Genomic DNA, 23,514 nt, shown 5'->3' on the forward strand with positions numbered 1-23,514 from the left:
GAGGGCAGGCTGTGCGTGTCGTCTTCCGTACAGGGTCCCCCTACCCTATGCATGGGACAACTGCGTCTTGAACATTATGGTTTCTTATTTTCCACTGAACTGTCACCTAGTACTAACACTCTGCAGACTACTGAGACCAAGCAATCACCTTACCATACAAGGCCTGCCGCCTCAGGGCAGCTAGTGCTCATACCCGCATTACCATAAAAAGGGCTAGTGTAAGTACTGCAAATACCTTAGAGGGCCACTGCAATAAAACATACCCATCTTACCATAGGACTACTGCAAAAAAGACACTGACAATGCCGAGTAGGCCTTACATTATAGCCCTGTTGAATAATATTCAAATAACCTTTACATTTGAGAGAAAGCCAGCATAGTTCACTGAAATCAAATGGATATACTCTATTTGAATACCACTTCCTAGATTCCATGGTGTCAACTCAAAACACATGCATTCTAATAGCCAGAATGTCTAGGTATTTGGACCATCCCAAACACCAGAATGGTTTAGAATGGTCTAGTAAGTGAAGTATCCATTTTTATATTACTGTAATGGAATTCCACTGACATCTGTTAAACTAAATGAAGGATGGTTCTTCATAACACCACCATTGTATTAAAAAGATAAACACCATTTGTTTTCAGAAATTGGGGACTTTTATTAAATATCATTTGATACAACATATACATGACAGTAAATCTACCATTTCATAATTGGCCTGGTAAAATACACATTACAGCTGGTCTCAGCCAATGAACATGCATCTCCTCTGTATAAAAACACAGCTGTTGGGCGACAGGGCCGACACGGGGGTTGAGTGACAGGGTGGGAGATGGGAACGTATGGAATAATCAAGGGAATGTTATTGCCGATTCTGTCAACGAGCCAGGCATGATAGCATGCACCTCTGTGGCTTGATGATATTTTGAAGTGAAATGAAAAAGGGGCTCTTCAACTCAAGACACAGAAAAGGCACTTCTGGGAAGAAAAAAAAAATATGTAAAAAAATGAGGGCAAACAAGACTTGGATGGGGCGAGACAGACGTTACATATGATAGAAAAAAATATTTGGGAATAAAATTAACCGGTTGGGTTCTTGAAATCTTCAACCACTCATCACCATCCGGACGAGTTCTGAGGGAGAAAAACAAAGCAGCAGCATGCTTGGTTATCAGTGAGAAGAAATGTCTAGAGCAACTCCACCTCCAGCCAGCAGTGCTACAGCCTCCACGCTCTCCAATAGCCTTGTGCTCACTATCAAGTATAGATTTAGAGGGCCTTATTGTCTATAGGAATTTATACTGACTCATTACTGTGACTTGGTTTGAGATGGATTGGCTTGTATAGCCTAAAATCAGTTATGGGGGGGTATATTCCATCCAAAATATACATTTTGACAAACGCTCAGAGGACGTCACAGCCCAGACACCACATTGAGACAAATTCAATGAATCAGAGAGGTAAGTCCACTTAGTGACTTGCTCCCACATGGTTCTCTAGGTGTTTTCATCACCAACATGAGCACAGCTCTGCTGGAGCTGCAGCCTGATCCAGAGACTCTACACGTCAGTCAGAAGAGAGAATCTGCATTAAAGAGGAGAACATTAGAGGCAGGAGCGAGGGATTAGAGGGGGAAACTCAGAAGATCCATCTCCTAGCGAGCCAGAACAGCCAAGGGTTTGCTCAGCCAGGCCTCAGAACCTGGAATGCGTTAGGATTAGCAACCACCTCTTTATTTGGGCTGTTCTAACAGTGGAAAAAGGAGGAGCGAGGGATCTGGCAGAAAGGGAGGGGAAAAACTCGCACACCTACAGTACCAGCAGCAGCTTCCATGGGGAGAGGGGATGGAGGGAGGAGATGTTAACAGCCAAGGAAATGCAATTCTGCATTAGCAGGAAGTGACTATAGTAAAGAGGACAATAGTTTAACACTTAGGCTTTATTTTACGGCACTTCATCCAAAACACCCTTAAACACACCCCTACGCATTCAAATTTGAGGAGTCACCCCTCTAGTCTAACAGACCCCTCCCCTCATCAGTGTCCTGCCCTCGTCAGGATGGAGAGTCAGTGTCCATGGGGGGGGGGGGTCACTCAGGAGCCACATGCAGAGGCTACATGCAGACTATAGCCAGATGAGGGGGAAGGGCAGGAGAGGGAGAAGTGCTCTGCAGGAGAGAAAGTTAAATAAAAGAACAGATCAAACCATAAATTCAAACCAGACTCCACCACAGGAATCCAGTAGCGTCAGAAAACCATCACGGCACAGAGAGATGTCCTACTCTACATACGCCATCAGTATCATAGCCTTCACTACACCTCTTCAATAGGAGCCATCTTTTAAATGACTGTGTTTGAGCAAGAACACCCCCACACGCAATCAGAAACAAGAGTAACCTGCTTGTTAACTACTAGCTTAAATATACATCTGTGGTATCAGTAGCTAGGAGTAGGAGCATTCTGTGCAGTGATGGTTGGAGAGGGGGCCCCCCCCTCACCACATCTCCCAGAGCAGGTGAGAGCCCACTGCTGGGGTAGGTGCTGACAGAGGGGGGCTTTAGGGGGTCTGCTCATACCCGCCGCTCAGCCAGACATGATGTGGCGGACAAAGACTGTGGGAGAGGAACAGGGGAGGTCAGTGAAGGGGGGAAGAAAAAACAAGGGACACACACACTCATCTGAAATCAAATGCGCACAACCTCCACCCAATCAAACACAATCCTTATTAGTAACCACAAATCACAGGAATTTGTGTTTACATGATACATGAGTACATCCCAGTCAAGACAATTGCCATTTTATTTTGTTACAATTCACATTTATCCACATGATTCTTCCATTATTCCAACACTGTGAAATGGTCATTCCTAAAGCATTGTGATATATTCTACTGTACAAGTACAAGTCCAGTGTTCTCCCTTTACACCCATATGCATCCAGTTCCCCACGCTGCTTTACCTTCGTAATTGATGCAGCCGTTGGCGTCTTCGTGTCCCGCTAAGAGAGTCTCCACCTCCTCTTCTGTCATTTTCTCACCTGCAACAAAAAATGAAACTTACATTCTCATAACAGATAGACAAGACACTGTATAGGAAGGAATCCCATCTTTCCTATACCTTAGACAGGTGCAACTCTAAAAAAGCTAAACCCCACTACCAAGCAGACATTCCCAGAGGCATACTGATACAGTTCACAAGTGAGACCATCAAAGCCATGTCTTTTGAGTTGCTCAATCGTCTCACAAGACAGATGTTCTGGATGCAAATGAAGAGGATCAATATGGGTAAGGTAGGGCATTGAATCACTAGTTTAAGAGGTGATATCCAGAATGTAATCAGTTTAGTGACAGAAAGGACCTTCATTCCCCAGTCAGGTTGACAAGGAAAAGAGGTCAACTATCAGGACCATGCAGTTTAAGCTTTTCTCTTGGTCCAAATTAAAATTCAGGTAAAACCGTCAAGCGCTGAATGTCAATGAGTTACGTCGCCAACATTTTCACAAGGCCGGTTCCAGTACTGTTTGTCTGGAATGTTAAGCTGAAGTAGAGCTCTCAAGCACAAGAAAGAAATTGTTGGCTAATATACTGTAATATTAACCATTGACTTAAACAAGAAATAAACAGTGACTGCAGTTGGATGAAAATGAACTCTTCATGAGGAGAGATGTAAACAGTCATCGGGGGGTTGTGAGGTATTACCAAGTGTTGTGAGGACATGGCGCAGCTCAGCACCCATCACTGTGCCATTGCCCTCCTTGTCGAAGACACGCAGACCCTCCACAAAATCCTCAAAGGAGCCCTGGTCCTTGTTCTTAGCGATGGCCTGGAGCATGGGCAGGAACTGCTCAAAGTCTAGCATCTTGTGGTTCATCTCTGGGGAAGGATGAAAAGAGTTCTTTTTTTAAACATGTCTCACTCTGCTAAAAACTCACTAGCTGTTACTTTGCTAGAAGACAGCCCGAATAACCTAACTTCTTGGTGACAGGGGGCAGTATTCAGAAAATACGTGCCAAAATTAAACTGCCTGCTTCTCAGGCTCAGAAGGTAGGATATGCATATTATTAGTAGATTTGGATAGAAAACACAAGTTTCTAAAACTGTTTGAATGATGTCTGAGTATAACAGAACTCATATGGCAGGCAAAAACCTGAAGAAAAAAAATCCAACCAGGAAGTGACTTGTAGTTTTTCTATCTAATCCCTATTCAAACTACAGTGTCTGGGGACATTTTGCACTTCCATTGGCTGTCAACAGCCTTTAGAAACTTGTTTCATGCGTCTGTTACTGGGCAGAGAATAGGAGCTCAGTCAGTGGACTGCCTGGGACCAGTGAGTTGTTTACTGCGGAGGCACGCTGGCGCACCGCTCCTTTTTCCTCTAATGAATATGCCATTGTCCGGTTGGAATATTATCGAAGTCTTGTTAAAAAGACCCTAAGGATTGATTGTAAACATCATTTGACATGTTTCTACGAGCGGTAATGGAACTGACTTAGTCTCTGGTTTTGCGCTCTCGCGTTATGCCTTTGGATAAGTGATCTGAATGAGAACAAAACTGAGGTATTGGACATAAATATGGAGTTTCTCAAACAAAAACAAAAAACGTTTGTGGAGGTGGGAGTCCATTCTGACGAAGATCAGCAAAGGTAAGGGAAGATCTAATACTAATTCTGAGTTTAGTTGACTCCAGAACTTGGCGGGTAACTGTATAGCTTGCTTTGATGGCTGAGCTCTGCACTCAGAATATTGAAAAATGTGCTTTCGCCGTAAAGCTATTTTAAAATCTGAGAGAAGTGCATCTATAATTCTTTCAATAACTGTTGTAAATTTTATCAACGTTTATGATGAGTATTTTTGTAAATTGATGTGCTCATTCACCGGAAGTTTGAGGGAATACATTTTCTGAACATCACGCGCCAATGTAAAAAAAAAAATGGGGTTTATGGATATAAATATGAAGTTCATCGAACAAAACATACATGCATTTTGTAACATTGAGTCCTGGGAGTGTCATCTGATGAAGATCAAAGGTTAGTGATTAATTTTAGCTGTATTTCTGGTTTTTGTGACACCTCTCCTTGCTTGGAAAATGGCTGTGGTTTCTTGTCTCGGTGCTGTCCTAACATAATCTAATGTTATGCTTTCGCCATAAAGCCTTTTTGAAATCGGACACTGTGTTAGATTAAGGAGAATCTTATCTTTAAAGTGGTGTATAACACTTGTATGTTTGAGAAATTTGAATTATGAGTTTTGAATTTGCCGCCCTGCTATTTCACTGGTTGTTGATAGTGTGTACCGCGGGTGGGACGCTAGCGTCCCAGAGAGAGGTTAAACAACTTAAACTGAACAAAAATATAAAATGCAACGACTTCAAAGAATTTACTGAGTTACAGTTCCTAAGGAAATCAGTCAATTGAAATAAATTCATTAATCAATGGATTTCACATGGCTGGGAATAGATGTATCGTTGGTCACAGATAACTTTATTATTTTTTTTTTGAAGGTAAGGGCGTGGATCAGAAAGCCAGTCAGTAGCTGGTGTGACCACCATTTGCCTCACGCAACATCTCCTTTGCATAGAGTTGATCAGGCTGTTGATTGTGGCCTGTGAAATGTTGTCCCACTCTAAGGCTGTGCGAAGATGCTGGATATCATACACATTGATCCAGAGCATCCCAAACATGCTCAACAAGTATGCAGGCCATGGAACTGGGAAATGGTTCAGCTTCCAGGAATTGTGTACAGACCCTTGTGACATGGGGCCGAGCATCATCATGCTGAAACATGTGATTGTGGTGGATGAATGGCACAAGAATGGTACTCAGAATCTCTTCACGGTATCTGATTTCAAATTGCCATCGATAAGATGCAATTGTATTCGTTGTCCGTAGCTTATGATTGCCCATACCATAACCCTACCATGGGGCACTGTTCACAATGTTGATGTCAGCAAACCACACCCATGCAACACCATACATGTGGTCTGAGGTTGAGAGGCCGGTTTGACTTACTGCCAAAATCTGTCAAAGACGTTGAAGGCGGCTTATGGTAGAGAAATTAACATTCAATTCTCTGGTGGACAATCCTGCAGTCAGAATGCTAATCGCACTCAACTTGAGACATCCTTAACTCAATGTGACAACTGCACATTTTAGAGTGGCTTTTTGTCCCCAGCACAAGGCGCACCTGTGTAATGATCATGCCATTTAAACATCTTCTTGATAATCCAACTGGCTGACAGGTGTGGCATATCTTGGCAAAGGAAAAACACTCACCAGATGTAACCAAATGTGTGCACAACATTTGAGAAATAAGCTTTTTGTGCATTTGGAACATTTTATTTCAGCTCATGAAACCAACATGTTTAATATTTTTTGTTCAGTGTACACAAAACAACTGCATCTGCTCCATTTAAAACTAGACCTGCATACTGAGAGTAAACATAGCATGAAATGTATTTTACTCCCAAGAGTCAATTGACAAAAGTAGTAAAAATCTCTCCGTTTTTTGGTTGTTGCATTGGACAAGTCAATTAATGTCGCACTCCTGCATCTGCAGTGAAAGGTGGCAGAGCTAGAGCGGTGTTAATCAGACCATGAGACATCCCGAAAATCAGTCTTCGTTGACATCTAGCGTCTGACTGGTTTGGCCTACAAACTATGACCACTATGGAAAGAGACACAAACATGGTTTTCCTCTACGGCCCCCATTAGTGTCACGGGATTCCACTGAAGGAAAGCAGTACAGGTTGAGAAACTAACGTAGTTATGTGCCAACTCAGGGGTTATGTAAGAAAAATATTGTACACACGTTTGGACACACCTAACACCTTATTTTTTACTATTTTCTACATTGTACAATAGTGAAGACATCAAAACTATGAAACACATGGAGTCACATGGTAACCAAAAAAGGTGCTAAACAAATAAAAAATAAAATGTAAGATTCTTCAAAGTAGCCACCCTTTGCCTTGATGACAGCATTGCACACTCCTAGCATTCTCTCAACCAGCTGAGGTAGTCACCTGGAATGCTTCTTCAACACTAGGAGTTCCCACTTATGCTAAGCACTTGTTTGCTGCTTTTCCTTCACTCCACAGTCCAACTCATCCAAAACCATCACAATAGGGTTGAAGTCAGGTGATTGTGGAGGCCTGGTCATCTGATGCAGCACTCCATCACCCTCCTTTGTCAAATAGCCCTTACACAGCCTGGAGGTGTTTTGGGTCATTGTCCTGTTGAAAGTAATTATAGTGGGACTTAGTGCAAACCAGATGGGATGGCGTATCGCTGCAGAATGCTGAGGTAGCCATGCTGGTTAAGCATGCCTTGAATTCTAACTAAATCAGACAGCCTCCCCAGCAAAGCAACCCCACACCACCTCCATGCTTCACGATGGGAACCACACATGCCGAGATCATCCGTTCACCTACTCTGCGTCTCAAAGACGCAGCAGTTGCAATTTAATATCTCAAATTTGGAATCAGACCAAAGGACAGATTTCCACAGGTCTAATGTCCACTGCTTGTGTTTCTTGGCCCAAGCAAGTCTTATTATTATTGGTGTCCTTTAGTAGTGGTTTCTCTGCAGCCATTTGACCACAAAGGCCTGATTCACGCAGTCTCCTCTGAACAGTTGATGTTGAGATGAGTCTTACTTGACTCTGAAGCATTTATTTGGGCTGCAATTTGTGAGGCTGGTAACTCTAATGAACTTATCCCCTGCAGCAGAGGCACCTCTGGGTCTTCCATTCCTGTGGCGGTCCTCATGAGAGCCAGTTTCATCATAGCGCATGATGGCTTTTGCAACTGCACTTGAAGAAACTTTAAAAGTTCTTGATATTTTCTGGATTGACTGCCGTTCATGTCTTAAATTAGTAACGGACAACATTTCACAGGCCACAATCAACAGCCTGATCAACTCTATGCAAAGGAGATGTTGCGTGAGGCAATGCATATTCATCAATGGAGCGAGCAGTCGCACCACGCTTCGCTCCACAGGCCATACAAACGCTCCACACCGCGTGGCCGCTGCCACTCTAACCTGGTGGTCCCAGCGCGCACGACCCACGTGGAGTTCCAGGTCTCCGGCAGCCTCTGGAACTGCCGGTCTGCGGCCAACAAGGCTGAGTTCATCTCAGCCTATGCTACCCTCCAGTCCCTAGACTTCCTGGCGCTGACGGAAACATGGATCACCACAGATAACACTGCTACTCCTACTGCTCTCTCCTCGTCTGACTACGTGTTCTCGCATACCCCTAGAGCATCGAGCCAGCGGGGTGGTGGCACTGGAATCCTCATCTCTCCCAAGTGGACATTCTCTCTTTCTCCCCTGACCCATCTGTCTATCTCCTCATTTGAATTCCATGCTGTCACAGTTACCAGCCCTTTCAAGCTTAACATCCTTATCATTTATCGCCCTCCAGGTTCCCTTGGAGAGTTCATCAATGAGCTTGACGCCTTGATAAGTTCCTTTCCTGAGGATGGCTCACCTCTCACAGTTCTGGGTGACTTTAACCTCCCCACGTCTACCTTCGACTCATTCCTCTCTGCCTCCTTCTTTCCACTCCTCTCCTCTTTCGACCTCACCCTCTCACCCTCCCCCCCCTACTCACAAGGCAGGCAATACGCTTGACCTCATCTTTACTAGATGCTGTTCTTCCACTAATCTCATTGCAACTCCCCTCCAAGTCTCCGACCACTACCTTGTATCCTTTTCCCTCTCGCTCTCATCCAACACTTCTCACTCTCCCCCTACTCGGATGGTATTGCGCCGTCCCAACCTTCGCTCTCTCTCCTCTTCCATCCTATCATCTCTTCCCTCTGCTCAAACCTTCTCCAACCTATCTCCTGATTCTGCCTCCTCAACCCTCCTCTCCTCCCTCTCTGCATCCTTTGATTTCCTCTGTCCCCTATCCTCCAGGCCGGCTCGGTCCTCCCCTCCTGCTCCGTGGCTCGACGACTCACTGCGAGCTCACAGAACAGGGCTCCGGGCAGCCGAGCGGAAATGGAGGAAAACTTCGCCTCCCTGCGGACCTGGCATCCTTTCACTCCCTCCTCTCTACATTTTCCTCTTCTGTCTCTGCTGCTAAAGCCACTTTCTACCACTCTAAACTCCAAGCATCTGCCTCTAACCCTAGGAAGCTCTTTGCTACCTTCTCCTCCCTCCTGAATCCTCCTCCCCCCTCCTCCCTCTCTGCGGATGACTTCGTCAACCATTTTGAAAAGAAGGTTGACGACATCCGATCCTCGTTGCTAAGTCAAACGACACTGCTGGTCCTGCTCACACTGCCCTACCCTGTGCTTTGACCTCCTTCTCCCCTCTCTCTCCAGATGAAATCTCGCGTCTTGTGACGGCCGGCCGCCCAACAACCTGCCCACTTGACCCTATCCCCTCCTCTCTTCTCCAGACCATTTCCGGAGACCTTCTCCCCTACCTCACCTCGCTCATCAACGCATCCTTGACCGCTGGCTACGTCCCTTCCGTCTTCAAGAGAGCGAGAGTTGCACCCCTTCTGAAAAAACCTACACTCGATCCCTCCGATGTCAACAACTACAGACCAGTATCCCTTCTTTCCTTTCTCTCCAAAACTCTTGAACGCGCCGTCCTTGGCCAGCTCTCTTGCTATCTCTCTCAGAATGACCTTCTTGATCCTAATCAGTCAGGTTTCAAGACTGGGCATTCAACTGAGACTGCTCTTCTCTGTGTCACGGAGGCTCTCCGCACTGCTAAAGCTAACTCTCTCTCCTCTGCTCTCATCCTTCTAGACCTATCTGCTGCCTTTGATACCGTGAACCATCAGATCCTCCTCTCCACCCTCTCCGAGCTGGGCATCTCCGGCGCCGCCCACGCTTGGATTGCGTCCTACCTGACAGGTCGCTCCTACCAGGTGGCGTGGCGAGAATCTGTCTCCGCACCACGTGCTCTCACCACTGGTGTCCCCCAGGGCTCTGTTCTTGGCCCACTCCTATTCTCCCTATACACCAAGTCACTTGGCTCTGTCATATCCTCACATGGTCTCTCATATCATTGCTATGCAGATGACACACAATTAATCTTCTCCTTTCCCCCTTCTGACAACCAGGTGGCGAATCGCATCTCTGCATGTCTGGCAGACATATCAGTGTGGATGACGGATCACCACCTCAAGCTGAACCTCGGCAAGACGGAGCTGCTCTTCCTCCCGGGGAAGGACTGCCCGTTCCATGATCTCGCCATCACGGTTGACAACTCCCTTGTGTCCTCCTCCCAGAGTGCTAAGAGCCTTGGCGTGACCCTGGACAACACCCTGTCGTTCTCCACCAACATCAAGGCGGTGACCCGATCCTGTAGGTTCATGCTCTACAACATTCGCAGAGTACGACCCTGCCTCACACAGGAAGCGGCGCAGGTCCTAATCCAGGCACTTGTCATCTCCCGTCTGGATTACTGCAACTCGCTGTTGGCTGGGCTCCCTGCCAGTGCCATTAAACCCCTACAACTCATCCAGAACGCCGCAGCCCGTCTGGTGTTCAACCTTCCCAAGTTCTCTCACGTCACCCCGCTCCTCCGCCCTCTCCACTGGCTTCCAGTCGAAGCTCGCATCCGCTACAAGACCATGGTGCTTGCCTACGGAGCTGTGAGGGGAACGGCACCTCCGTACCTTCAGGCTCTGATCAGGCCCTACACCCAAACAAGGGCACTCCGTTCATCCACCTCTGGCCTGCTGGCCCCCCTACCTCTGAGGAAGCACAGTTCCCGCTCAGCCCAGTCAAAACTGTTCGCTGCTCTGGCACCCCAATGGTGGAACAAGCTCCCTCAAGACGCCAGGACAGCGGAGTCAATCACCACCTTCCGGAGACACCTGAAACCCCACCTCTTCAAGGAACACCTGGGATAGGATAAAGTAATCCTTCTAACCCCCCCCTTAAAAGATTTAGATGCACTATTGTAAAGTGGTTGTTCCACTGGATATTATAAGGTGAATGCACCAATTTGTAAGTCGCTCTGGATAAGAGCGTCTGCTAAATGACTTAAATGTAAAATGTAAAATGTAAATTTCTCTTTGCTTATTTGAGCTGTTCTTTCCATAATATGGACTTGGTCTTTTACCAAATAGGGCTCTTCTGTATACCCCCCTGCCTTGTCACAACAACTGATTGGCTCAAACACATTAAGGATAGAAATTCCACAAATTAAGGCAGACCTGTTAATTGAAATGCATTCCAGGTGACTACCTCATGAAGCTGGTTGAGAGAATGCCAAGCAGGTGCAAAGCTATAGTCAAGGCAAAGGGTGGCTATTTTAAGAGTCAAATATATTTTGATTTGTTTAACACTTTTGGTTACTACATGACTCCATACGTGTCATTTCATAGTTGATGTATTTACTATAATTCTAGAATGTAGAAAGTAGTAAAAATAAAGAAAAACCCTGGTATGAGTAGGTGTCCAAACACGTCACTGGTACTGTATTTTTTAAATATGTTTTTGGGGATACCTAAAGGGGTCCTGAAATTCAAAAATCAAATAGCAAAATGATCCATAGTATGACCATCTTAATTCCATATGTCAGCTTAGCACCTCCCCCCAATGTCTTAGAAGACCAAAGCCAAAAGAGATTTGATACGCATTCCTAAATACATAAACTACTGTACTCAAGCCCAGTATGTGTAGCCTTACAAATTCAAAGTACGTGCTGCTCTTACACATTTCGCAAAAAAATGAATATTTACAAATTCCTCCAAGAGGAATGCTTGTGTTTCTCTTTAAGTTGATTATCAGCTTTACATTATCAGATCTTGTTGACATGAGCTGCATATCTGAGATGCATGTGTTCTGTTTAAAACTTAAGGCTAGGGGGCAGTATTTTGACATCCGGATGAAAAGTGTGCCCAAAGTAAACTGCCTGCTACTCAGGCCCAGAAGCTAGGATACGCATATCATTAGTAGATTCGGATAGAAAACACTGAAGTTTCTAAAACTGAATAATGTCGGAGTATAACAGAACTGATTTGGCAGGCGAAACCAAGCACAATCCATCCAGGGAATTTTTATTTGAGGTCAATCTGTTTCCCATTAGTTTATGGGAAGCCTTTTTTCATAGGGATATGGTTGCAGTTCCTATGGCTTCCACTAGATGTCAGTCTTTAGAAATTGGTTGACGTTTTTCTTTTGAGAAATGACGAAGTAGTCCTGTTCTTTCCATGTGTCACTCAGTGACTCAAGTCTTCTGTTGCGCGTGACCAGGAACACGCTTCACTTTGTTTTCGTCCTAAACACAGTATATCCCGTCTTAAATTTTTTTGATTATTTACGTTTTAGGGTACCTAAATTTGGATTAGGAAAGTTGTTTGAAATGTTTGAACCAAGTTTACAGCTAACTTGGATACTTTGTAGGCATGTTGGGCGAGTTGAAACCGGTGTATTTTTTAATCAAACACCCCAAATAAATTGACATTTGGTGATATAACGAAGGAATTTACCAAACAAAAAGGACCATTTGTGATGTTTCTGGGACATTTTGGAGTGCCAACAGAAGATCTTCAAAGGTAAGGCATGAATTATATCATTATTTCTGACTTTTGTGTCGCACCTGGCTGGTTGAAATATGACTTTCATGTGTTTGTATGCGGGGTGCTGTTCTCAGATAATCGCATGGCCTGCTTTCGCCATAAAGCCTTTTTGAAATCTGACACTGCGGCTGGATTAACAAGTTAAACTGTATTTTGACGTATAACACTTGTATGTTTCATGAATTCTTATGAGTATTTCTGTTTTTGAATTTGGCGCACTGCAATTTCACTGGATGTTGTCAAAGCAATCCCGTTAACGGGATTCGAGCGGGAATGGGATCCTAAGAGGTTTTAACACATGTAAGAACGGAACAGGGATTGTTTGGAGAGTGAACCCACACAATGAGTGCTGTTACATGTACACAATGTGATTATTGTGGATAGTCAGATTAATATAATAGTTCAATTAAAATGTGTACATGCTGTGCAAGAAGAACAATTTCCCTAATAATCCTGTTTACATAGACACATCTGAAATCAGACTACCTGATGGCACTAAATATTCAGAAAACCGGCAATCAAAATAAATGTTCTACAACAGTGAACATGTTATTTTGGGGAGCGTATTTGATTGAGTTCAGACAAAATTCAGTTGTTTACGAACACATTTCATTCGCGCTAAAGAGGGAGGCTCGCTCGGTCAGCTGGAACACCGATTAACCTCTTGGGTAGGGGGCAGTATTTTCACAGCCGGACGAAAAACGTACCCAAATTAAACAGCCTACGACATGGGCCCAGGAACTAGAATATGCATATTATTAGTAGATTTGGATAGAAAACACTGAAGTTTCTAAAACTGTTTGAATGATGTCTGTGAGTATAACAGAACTCATATGCCAGGCAAAAACCTGAGAAAAAAATCCAACCAGGAAGAGGATCTGAGGCTGTAGTTAAGTGATTGCCTATCCAACACAGTGACTTAGGGTTCATTTTGCACTTCCTATGGCCTCCACTAGATGTCAAGTCTTTAGAAAGTTGTTTGAGGCGTCTATGGTGAACAGAACGCCAACTCAGGAAAGCACATGAGTTCATTGGCACGCATTCACATGAGGGGTAGCTGTGTTCCAAAACGTTTTTCAAGACATTGGAATTGTCCGGTTGGAATATTATTGAAGTTAAAAAGGCTTTAAGGGTTGATGCTATACAACGTTTGACATGTTTGAACGAACGTAAATATAACTTTTTTTACTTTTCGTCATGACATTTTGGCCACGCTTCCTCCACTTGGAGTAGCTAACCGAACGCTCAAACAACGAGGTATTTGGACATAATCGAACAAAACATTTGTGGACCTGGGATTCCTGGAAGTGCCTTCTTATGAAGATCAAAGGTAAGTGAATACTTCTATTTCTGAAATTAGATGAGTCCAAAATGGCAGGTATATGTATTGCTTGATGTCTTTTTCTGAGCGCAGTACTCAGATTATTGGCCGGTATCTGTCACAGCAGTTGCATAAAGGAGATGTTCATCTATAATTCTTTGAATAACAGTTTAATATTTTATCGTTTATGATAAGTAGTTTTGTAAATTGTTGTGCTGATTCACCGGCAGTATTGGAGGCAAAATATTTTCTGAACATCACACGCCAATGTAAAATGCTGTTTTTGGATATAAATATCAACTTGATCGAACAAAGAATGCATGTATTGTGTAACATGATGTCCTAGGAGTGTCATCTAATGAAGATCGTCAAAGGTTAGTGATTCATTTTAGCTGGTTTTCGTGACGCCTGTCCTTGCTAGGAAAATGGCTGTGTGGTTTTTCTTGTGTTGGAACTGTCCTAACAATGTTACTTTATGCTTTCGCTGTAAAGTCTTTGAAAATTGGACAAGGTGGTTACATTAAGGAGCTAGCGTCTCGCCTCCCCAAGAGAGGTTAAGGTGTTTACATGTCCTAATAATTTCAAAGATTGCTCAGAAAACCAGGCGTTTTAATCAGCGTATGCTTACTTTGATTTTGATCTTATGCCAAATAAGATAAGCAGAGTAAGGTGTTTATGACTATTGCATAATCTGCCTACTGCTATAATCAGTTTAATATCAACATTTGTATGCATACTTTCAATGCCTCAGTTCCTTGACTGATAAGGGACAGGCAGCACAAGCACAACAGAAACTGAGTTTCACCCTCTTGATAGGTTAGGACAATGCCTGTGTGCCACTGTGGTACTTGACAATTGCAGATTACAAACAAAGTTCACACACCATAGGATAGTTATGTCATACCCAGAAGAACATAGTTTCAGTTATATCCTTGGATGCTTAAATCACATTAGTTGACACCTTACAAATAACTCAAAACTGATTTGGTTAAGTTTACGGCAAACCGTAAACAGGCCCAAAAACACCAACCCTAAGCGTTGAAAGATATGCCCAAATCAAACTGAACACAAAACTACTGTTTGCCTGAATAAAATCTCATTAATTTGTTAACTGAAGCATGTAGTACTTGTATAGGTTTGATCCAGACAGTGGATACTAATGTCAATGTTCAGTAAGCATCTAGAAGCAGGGCTGACCTTCTGACTTGGGGTTGCCCAGGACCTTGAGGACCTCAGCGTTGACAGGGTTCTGGCCAAGGGCCCGCATGACATCACCACACTGGCTGTAACTGATCTTCCCATCGCCTGTCCTGTCAAACAGCAGGAAGGCCTCCTTGAACTCTGACAGACAGGGAGAAGGGTGTTAAAAAAAAGCAGAGTTGGATTGAAAGAGAGAGTGAGGGGGGCTGTAAATGTAGAAACAGGTTGAAAAGAATGGGCAAAAAGTCTGATTAATTTCTTAAAGAGTTACTACATAAGCCATTAAATGTGTTATCTACAGTAAGTTCGGTGGCCTCTAATGGAACGCTTTCTGACATTGGGTAACTTCCACGGTCCATTGTTATGGTGCTTGCCTCCCATCGCTGGTATGCGGCGCATTCCGAGACCGTCCGTCTAAAACCACACAGCAGCCACTCATTTACCCATATATGGCATTGACAGCAAGCGCTGGCCGTGTAATCTTTCAACCAAACAAACGAGCAAATTATATCGACCGTGGAACAAAATTCAAAACAGCCCATTGAGCGAGGGAAAAGCCACATGCGATAGGCGAGCACAGTAACATTACTATATGGATACATTATGTTTAGCGAACTTTATTTCAAAGAGTATATCTGAGGTTAATTTGGGCCACGCCTTCCAACATGTAGAACTCAAGAAGTGGTTGAGTCATTTCCCTTTGCTATCTATACAATGTCTATGAGTCAACACCGGTGTAGGACCGAAAACAAATTACAATAGTGGCTTGACTTCCGCTATAATATATTGACATTTTAAACAGTTCTGGCACCCACGTAGCTAGCTGAACTAGGCGACATCACAACAAACGGAACAGATTAATACCAAAATTGGTGTTGGCAACAAACACAAAAACGTTAAATGTTTTATCCAAGTACCTAGGCTTTTAAACACTAATGACCAACTATGTCATGACATGTTTAAATATGGCCCTTCCATTTCTGCATGCATGATTATTTTTTATATCAGCACGCAGTGCAAAATTAGTTTGTCATCCATTCAACACAAAACCTTAATCTGTTTAAACACCATTCAATCAAACCCGCAGTGGGGATCAAACACATATGGGTTTGACTAAGCCAATAGAGACCCGTGAATCAATATTTTAGTAAATGTATGACTATTCGTTGCTGGTTGTTTGTCTGATGACAATTCCACCATTCATGCATGGTACGAAAACGTATGCACTCACACGTTAGTCACTCTGCATAAGAGCGTCTGCTGTGCTAATTGACACAAATGAAAACGTAATAATGTTTCCCAAGATGGTTAGCCAAAACAAAACCTGGACCATCAAACTCACCATAGGCTCCAGTTTTAAATCAACTTGTCAGTAGGGAAACTGCTTCTCACAACAAGACAAACATGAGGACAGGAGAGAAGAAATACAGCTATTCCACATTCAAAGAATGACGACAGTGAAGCAAGGGATAGTCTAGTAGCTAACAGTTTAGCTAGGTAGCTAACTGGCTAGCCTTCAAATAGCTTTACTGTCACAAAACTCACCGATGATCTGGTCTTCTGAGAAGTCAGACTGGTTGAGAAGTACGGCAAATATGAAAATAGAGAAAACACATCCATTAATATGATTATCGAAGATGAAGAAAACAGGTAACGTTAGCCAGCAAACATTGCCCAGCCATGTTTGGAAAATCCAGCCCTGCAATGTACTCGTTGGATCAGTTTACTGGCTTAGTCTACACGAATTTAAAATGACATTTGGCTAGGCTAACATTCTACATTTCACGTCGCATACAAATATCTTTCAAACAGAACAGAGTAAAGGCATTTACCATTTCTGGGCTTGCTTGGAGTCCCGTCTGCGGTCGGAGGTCAGGCGAATGTGAACCGACAGGGGCGAACGTTGACAAGAAAGACTAGGCTCATGACGTCATCCTTCTTAATTAATGCACTGCACAGGCCAATCACATCTCGCAGGCGTTGGCTCTTCGAATTATTTACCGTCATTCGGGAAGATAAGCGCAAAACACTGTCTTAACATTAATTGATTGGAATCTTGACCATTCTTTAAAAGCGAATAAATGAATATCGGTGTATGTATGCTGTGCTGGGGGAAAAACAGAAATGATAATAGTTTTGCCAATTCCATTGAAGCTTTCATGTGGACGATTGTTATGAGCCATATGTATTACTGAGCATGTGCGCCATCGTGTGGTATGAAAATGCAAACTGTAGCTAGAGACATGATCTTGTGAGAAATTAGTGAGATAAGATCATCATAAATATACAGCAGACATGGTAATGAGCTTCAAATATATTTATTGCTGGGGGGATAAGGTGTTCCTAATGTTTTGTATACTCAGTGTATATTAGGCTTCACGTACAGCATTTAAACATGAGACACTGAAATTGGTTGAGTACATTTGCATGACACCGACTGAGCGTCGGCACTGGGACATAATTCAGAAACAACAAAAAAGGCAGATAACAAAACATGTAAGGTCTCTGAGATGCTCTCCTCTCCCTTTCAGTATGCCCCATCACTGCCCGCCTCCCAACACTAAAAGCGAACAAAGTCCAGAACTCGAGCTCCCTGCTGTGTCAGGTACTGGGCAACTGTCCTACTGGGGTCAGGGAGGAAGGATTGGGGCAACAGGCGTGTCCCCGTGTCCCGACAGGGCAGCTCATCCGTGCTGCCCAGGCATATGGGGGCCTCTCCCACAACAGGCTGCCCCAGCTTCCTCCCCAGGGTGTCCTGCGCCCCGTCCTTGCCCCCCTGGAACACCACGAAGGCGCCGTATCGCCCATGGCCATGTCAGACTGGCCTGCCACGCCACTGTGGATGTAGTAGCTGATGTGCAGCCCACCATCACCGCCCGCCTCACTGACATGTTCTTACCCAGACAACCTGACAGGGGACGGGGCAGGAAATCACAGGAAATCACAACTTCACTAGCAGAGCAGTCTTCCATTTCCAAGCACTTTCAATCAAGAAATAATGCTGGAGATAGAGGCTCTCAAAGTTCAAATCAAGTAAACCCTCTTTGATACATTTAAAATCATATTTGAAAATGTTTGGGCTACTTTTATTAGTCACTCACTTACGGTAAGAGCTAGCTGATCAGCCAGAGAAGCACCTTCACCCAAGTTCAGTTTAGAGAGGTCTTCTGCTGCCAGGAGACACTGGAACAAACAAAGATAAATGCAATTTTACATATTCCAACAGGCATACTAGGGTGATGTGGCTACTGAGTGGGGGTGGTCTGGTGATGTGTCATACCTTCACGTATCCAGTCTGACTCTGGTTTTTACTGCGGTGGTGAGCCATGGTGGCAAACACCACATCCTTCACCAGCTGCTGGAACTTCTCATTACGGGCAACAAAGTCTGTTTCACAGTTCACCTACAGCACACACAGACATGGAGGACATTGAGATACAGATACTTCTGATCACAGTGGAACTACTACTATATTTAAGTTTACACAAAAGCCTTTATCAAACTAAACAAAGTAAGATGACTGTCAAACTTCATAACATTCAACTTAAATTGCATGCAGACAGCATTGAGGAGGATGAGTGATAGGATCTCATTGAGTGAATGAGATCTGCTTACCTCCACCATGACAGCAGCTTTGTCTCCTACAAACAGACTGATCAGCCTCTCCTTGGCCCTCCTCCCCTCCAGCTTGTTGGCTTTGCGCCAGCCTTCCCCCTCAGGCCTCCTCATCTAACCATCTCTCTGCCTTTGTTGGAGAAAAAGTGGGCATTACACACACTATCCTAAATATACATTACATTTAAGTCAGGGGTTGCCCATTCCTGGTCCATGAGGCATGCAGTATGTGCAGGCCCTGCAGGGCAGGCTTTTGTTCCAGCCTAGCACTAAATCATAACATACTACTAACAACATTTTTCATTACTGTTGGACTGGAACAAAATCTTGCACATTCACCACCTCTCCAGGACAAAGTTTGGACATCCATCCCTGCCATGCTTAGCCAGGGAGACTGTGCAGACAGAAGACATGTTTACCTGTGTGATGTCATTATGACATTTTCCAATGATTTCTTGCAGTTAATGAACAGTGCTTTTGCGTAGTTTCATAAGGAGAGCTTTCTCTGCAGCATGAAATGGACATCCTGTGTGTAAAGACTGTACATGCTGAATGGTGCAGATCTTGGGGGGGGGGGGGTTGTGTTCAGAAAGCAAAACCATCAATAGGATGCTGGGTTCGGGATGCCAGGGAACACTGTTCTCGCCTACCTTTGAGAACTGTTCTGGTAGATCTGAAAACATAAGTTAATGCCATTCTGGGAGATTTTTACAAATCAAAGCTCAACATTTCTCTTTATGAAAGACGGAATGTTATTGAACCACGCTGGGTACTACAACGAAGGTTACATATGTAACCACGGTTATGTGAGCTATATGGATCACTCCAATATATTGGTATCACTCCGCGATGGAGGAATTACATCCGAGGTGAGGATTTACAGATTTACTCCTGTGTACACCTGTGTCACGGCTTGGGTCCGCCCCTATATATACTGTAGACCCCATGACCGCGACACACGTTCTCTACATCATTTGAGGCGCCTCTAGCACCATAGAGGATTGGCGTGATCAATATAGCTCACATAACCGTGGTTACAAACGTAACCTTCGTTATGTTTCACTATATTGGACCACTCTAATATATTGGTATACCCATACCAGATTTAGTCGGTGCTAGAGGGACCTGGCTTGCCAGTGGCAAAGTTCCAGTGAGGGACCGAAACGCAAAGGCCGTCAATGTGGAAGGGGAGTCCCGGCACAGTCCCCAGAAGGGGAGGTGACATCCAGGACCGCTGAACCAACCGCAGACGGAGGTGCCACATTTACCCGATAGTCCCTCGTAAAGGTGCAAGAGGAAGCCTAGCTGACTGCAGCACAGATATCAGCGAGGGGCACTCCATTAGAGCCCAGGACACAGCCACACCTCGTGTTGAATGTGCCACCACAGATCGCAAGCACTGGCCTGCCAGCCAGGTGGTATGCTGTCGTAATCGTGTCCACAATCCAGTGAGAGCCTCTGTTTTGATAGCCCAGCCCCCAGGACTCACCATAGTAGACAAAGAGCTGGTCTGTCGTTCTCACTGACCGTGTCCGCTCCACATAGGCAGCCAGTGCACACACAGGGCACAGCATGCCGGAGGGAGGCCCAGACTCCCCCGCCACTGCCGGGGGTTCATAAACAGACAGGATAAAAGGGATGTTCACATGCTTGTCTGACAGAACCTTTGGGAGGAATGAAGGGTTGGGACGGAGAAATATACTCCTCCCACCAGGGTCCATCCAGTAGCACTCAGAACTTACCGAAAGAGCATGGAGCTCACCCATCCTCTTCATGGAAGTAATCGCTACCAAAAAAGCCACCTTCATCGAGAGGTGTTTCAGGGAGGCAGACTCCATCGGTTCGAAAGGCGGCTTTTCCAAAGCTGCCAAGACCACATCCAGATCCCAGCTCTCCATTGAGTGGGTCCTAGCTGGACGCAGGCGACAAACCCCCTTCATAAACCTGGAGACCAAGGGATGGCGCCCCACTGGCCTGTCCAACCACCCCACATGGCAGGCAGATATAGCGGCCAAATACCCTCTCAGTGTAGAGGCTGTCAAGCCCTCATCCATGCGAGACTGCAGGTATTGGAGGACATACTGCACCCCACATGACTCAGGCACAACCTCAATACCAGTGCAACAAGAGCAGAACAACCGCCAGCGCAACTGGTATGCTGAGGTTGTAGCCGGTGCCCTTGCGCTCTGCATGGTGTTCATTACATTCTCCTGTTGTCCTAACATGGACCATTGGTGCCGTTCAGCGGCCAAGCCCATAGACTGAGGCGGTGCGGTCTCGGATGCCACAGAGTTCCCCCGGCCTGCGTCAGCAATCGTGAGCCAGAGCATCCAAGCCCAGAGGCCCTGGTGGCTCCGACATGGAGTACCACTGGGGGCAGTGTGCATTGTCCAGGGAGGCAAACAGGTCCACCTGCGCCCTCCCGAACTGCTGCACCACCTGGGGATGTAGGCTCTAGTCCAAAGGTGGTGGGCCGTCCCTCGACAGCATATCCGCTGCCACATTCAGGATGCCAGGTGCGTGCGCTGCGCTTAGAGAAACTAGACGTCTCTGAGCACAGAGAAGGAGCTCCCATGCCATAAGATGGAGGCGGTGGGACCTCAGTCCACCCTGATGGTTGATGTAAGCCACCACTGTGGTGTTGTCCATTCTCACCAGGACATGTCTTCCCTTCAGATATGGAAGGAAAGACCGCAGGGCCAGCAGTACAGCTCAGAGCTCTAGTGTAGTGATGTGCCTGCCGCTCCAAGGGGGTAGCCAACAGCTGCTGGCTGACCTGCCCTTGGTCACACCCCCCAGCCGATCTGGGAGGTGTCTGTGTTGACCAGATCCCTTCGGCACATCCACAGCATCTCCACCCCACCTGAGAGAAAAGAGCGACAGCGCCACCTCAACAATGCCCTGAGGCACTGAGCGTTCACCCGCACCTGGCGGTGACGGTGGTACTTTCGGATGCAGCCGGTGGGAGTTGAACCACTGTTGAAGAGGCCAGAGATGGTGCAGGCCCAGGGGAATTAGCAATGAGGCCACCATCAGCAAGCCCAACAGGCGTTGGCAGGTCAGGGCGGATACCACCCGCACCTGACGAAAGTGGTCGAGGCAAGATAAGATCGTCTGAACCCTTCTGGTGGGCAGGCGTGCTCTTGTGAGGACTGAGTCCAGTTCCATGCCATTGACTCTTCTTGTCGTTTACAGTAATGCCCAGCCTGCCGATGTGGGTCAGGAGCATGTCTCTGTTTGACAGGACCTGGGTCCTGGTTGGGGCACAAATCAGCCAATCGTCCAGGTAATTCAGGATTAACAATCCTTGGGACGTGAGAGGGGCCAGGACAGTGTCCATGCACTTTGTGAAAGTGTGGGGTGCCAAGGAGAGGCCAAAGGGAAGAACCATGAATTCATAAGCCGTCCCTTCGAAAGTGAATTGGAGGTACTGCCAATGAGCTGGGTGAACAGGAACATGGAAGTACGCATCCCTCAGGTCCAGCACCACAAACCACTGGTCCCTGGACATGGCCTGCAACATGCAGGCTTGGGACAGCATGTGGAACCTCAGTACCTTCAAATACCCATTGAGGTTGTGGAGGTCCAGAACCGGTTGAAACCCTCCGTCTCTTTTTGGGATCACAAAATAAGTGTAGTAGAACCCACCTAGCTGTTCTCATGTCTCGATCCTGTGGATGGCACCCTTGTCCAGGAGTGAGGAGATCTCCAGCCGCAGGGTTTTCTTCCAATTCACTTTTCTTCAGGCCCCTGAAGGACAGGGGCCACCACCAGAATTGGTGTCGGTACCCCTCAAGTATTGTGGACAACACCCAGGGGGACTCCACACCCTCCTCCCACTTTGCCCTTTGAGACCGGGTGAAGCGGCGGGGAAAGGGTGTGTCAGGGATCTTGCCGGGGCCTGCCTCTCCTCTGGTGCCCAGAGCGCCTGGGTCTCCCAGGCACATCCCTATGGCGGTGACGGTTGACAGGTTGTTCCTCCACAGCATGCTGTGCACCTCCCCGCTGTCGTCCCCCCAGCTCTCCTGCAAGGCCTCGCGGAACTCAGCAGAGATGGGGACAGATGGAGAGTCATCACTGTCCACCAGTTTGATGTCCAGTGCAGTGGCTACCTGAGTGAGTAGGCAACTCATAGCCTCTCGAGCCACTGGGGACGATGAAGCCCCGCTGCCAGCTTCTGATGGCCTGTCAGCCTGGTAGCCCAGCTCACGGTGGTGAACAGTGCCAGCATCGTTCCCCAGGAACAGCCTATCACTGGCCAACAGGGAACAGCTGTCGTCGCCATCGAAGCTATCAACCTCCTGACGCAGGGCATGCGCCCTCCATTCAAGGTGGTCCCAGCAGAGCCATCTCCTGCCCCCATCCAGGACTGGCAGCAGATGGGCTCTGCCTGCGGTGGCTCCGGCCACATTTCCTGGGAGGGGTACTGGGACCAGTACAGGGACTAACAGCTCGCTGGCACACCACTCCTGAGGCAGGGAGCTCGTCCCCAGCCTGAGCCTGGCCGACCCACTCAAGCCAACAAGGCCACGGAGCAGGGGTCCAACGCCCTGGGAGAGCTTATGCCGTGACCCGCTTGGAGGAATAGGAACCCGGTGTGGGATAAATTACCCAGTACCTCTGCAAAAACGAGGAAGACCCGTGTGGGAAAAGCAGGCAGACAAAAAAACAGCAACTGGGTAATGGATTTGATTTATTTGTTTTACGCCAACTGCAATATTACCTAGCCGGTTTAATATCCAAGCAGTAAAAACAGCACCATATGATGGAGTAACTCCATTAAGGAACTCCAAAGTTAATGTCTCAACGTAGTGGAAGCCCACCACGA

At 46.0% G+C, this 23,514-nt stretch overlaps 1 protein-coding gene and 1 pseudogene across 2 annotated transcripts; both read right to left on the reverse strand.

Annotated features, from left to right (window-relative positions):
- Positions 1-637: 637 nt before the first annotated feature.
- LOC106583240 (myosin light polypeptide 6) lies at positions 638-17,083 on the reverse strand. 2 transcript variants are annotated; one of them, XM_014167181.2, is made up of 7 exons: positions 16,904-17,083; positions 16,617-16,644; positions 15,069-15,212; positions 3,700-3,873; positions 2,961-3,038; positions 2,579-2,614; positions 638-1,138 (listed from the first exon to the last, which is right to left on the reverse strand). In XM_014167181.2, the coding sequence occupies exons 1-6, from the start codon at positions 16,904-16,906 to the stop codon at positions 2,586-2,588; spliced, it is 456 nt and encodes a 151-aa protein (XP_014022656.1). In that variant the 5' UTR covers positions 16,907-17,083; the 3' UTR covers positions 638-1,138; positions 2,579-2,585. The 2 variants fall into 2 exon arrangements, with proteins under 2 accessions (XP_014022656.1, XP_014022655.1); XM_014167180.2 differs by lacking the exon at positions 2,579-2,614.
- Positions 17,084-17,384: 301 nt separating this feature from the next.
- Positions 17,385-20,461, reverse strand: LOC106583238 (elongation factor Ts, mitochondrial-like; annotated as a pseudogene).
- Positions 20,462-23,514: the final 3,053 nt, after the last annotated feature.

The sequence above is a fragment of the Salmo salar genome, chromosome ssa22, assembly GCF_905237065.1.
Source record: "Salmo salar chromosome ssa22, Ssal_v3.1, whole genome shotgun sequence".
NCBI classification, from domain to species: Eukaryota; Metazoa; Chordata; class Actinopteri; order Salmoniformes; family Salmonidae; genus Salmo; species Salmo salar.

Bases quoted from the DNA above. Each gene is read 5' to 3' on its own strand.
- LOC106583240 (XM_014167180.2), bottom strand. The intron at 15,213-16,616 runs GTGAGTTTTGTG...CCTGTCTGTCAG, and splicing joins CTCAGAAGACCAGATCATCG to AGTTCAAGGAGGCCTTCCTG. The intron at 3,874-15,068 runs GTCAGCCCTGCT...ATCCTTCCCCAG, and splicing joins GGGCAACCCCAAGTCAGAAG to AGATGAACCACAAGATGCTA.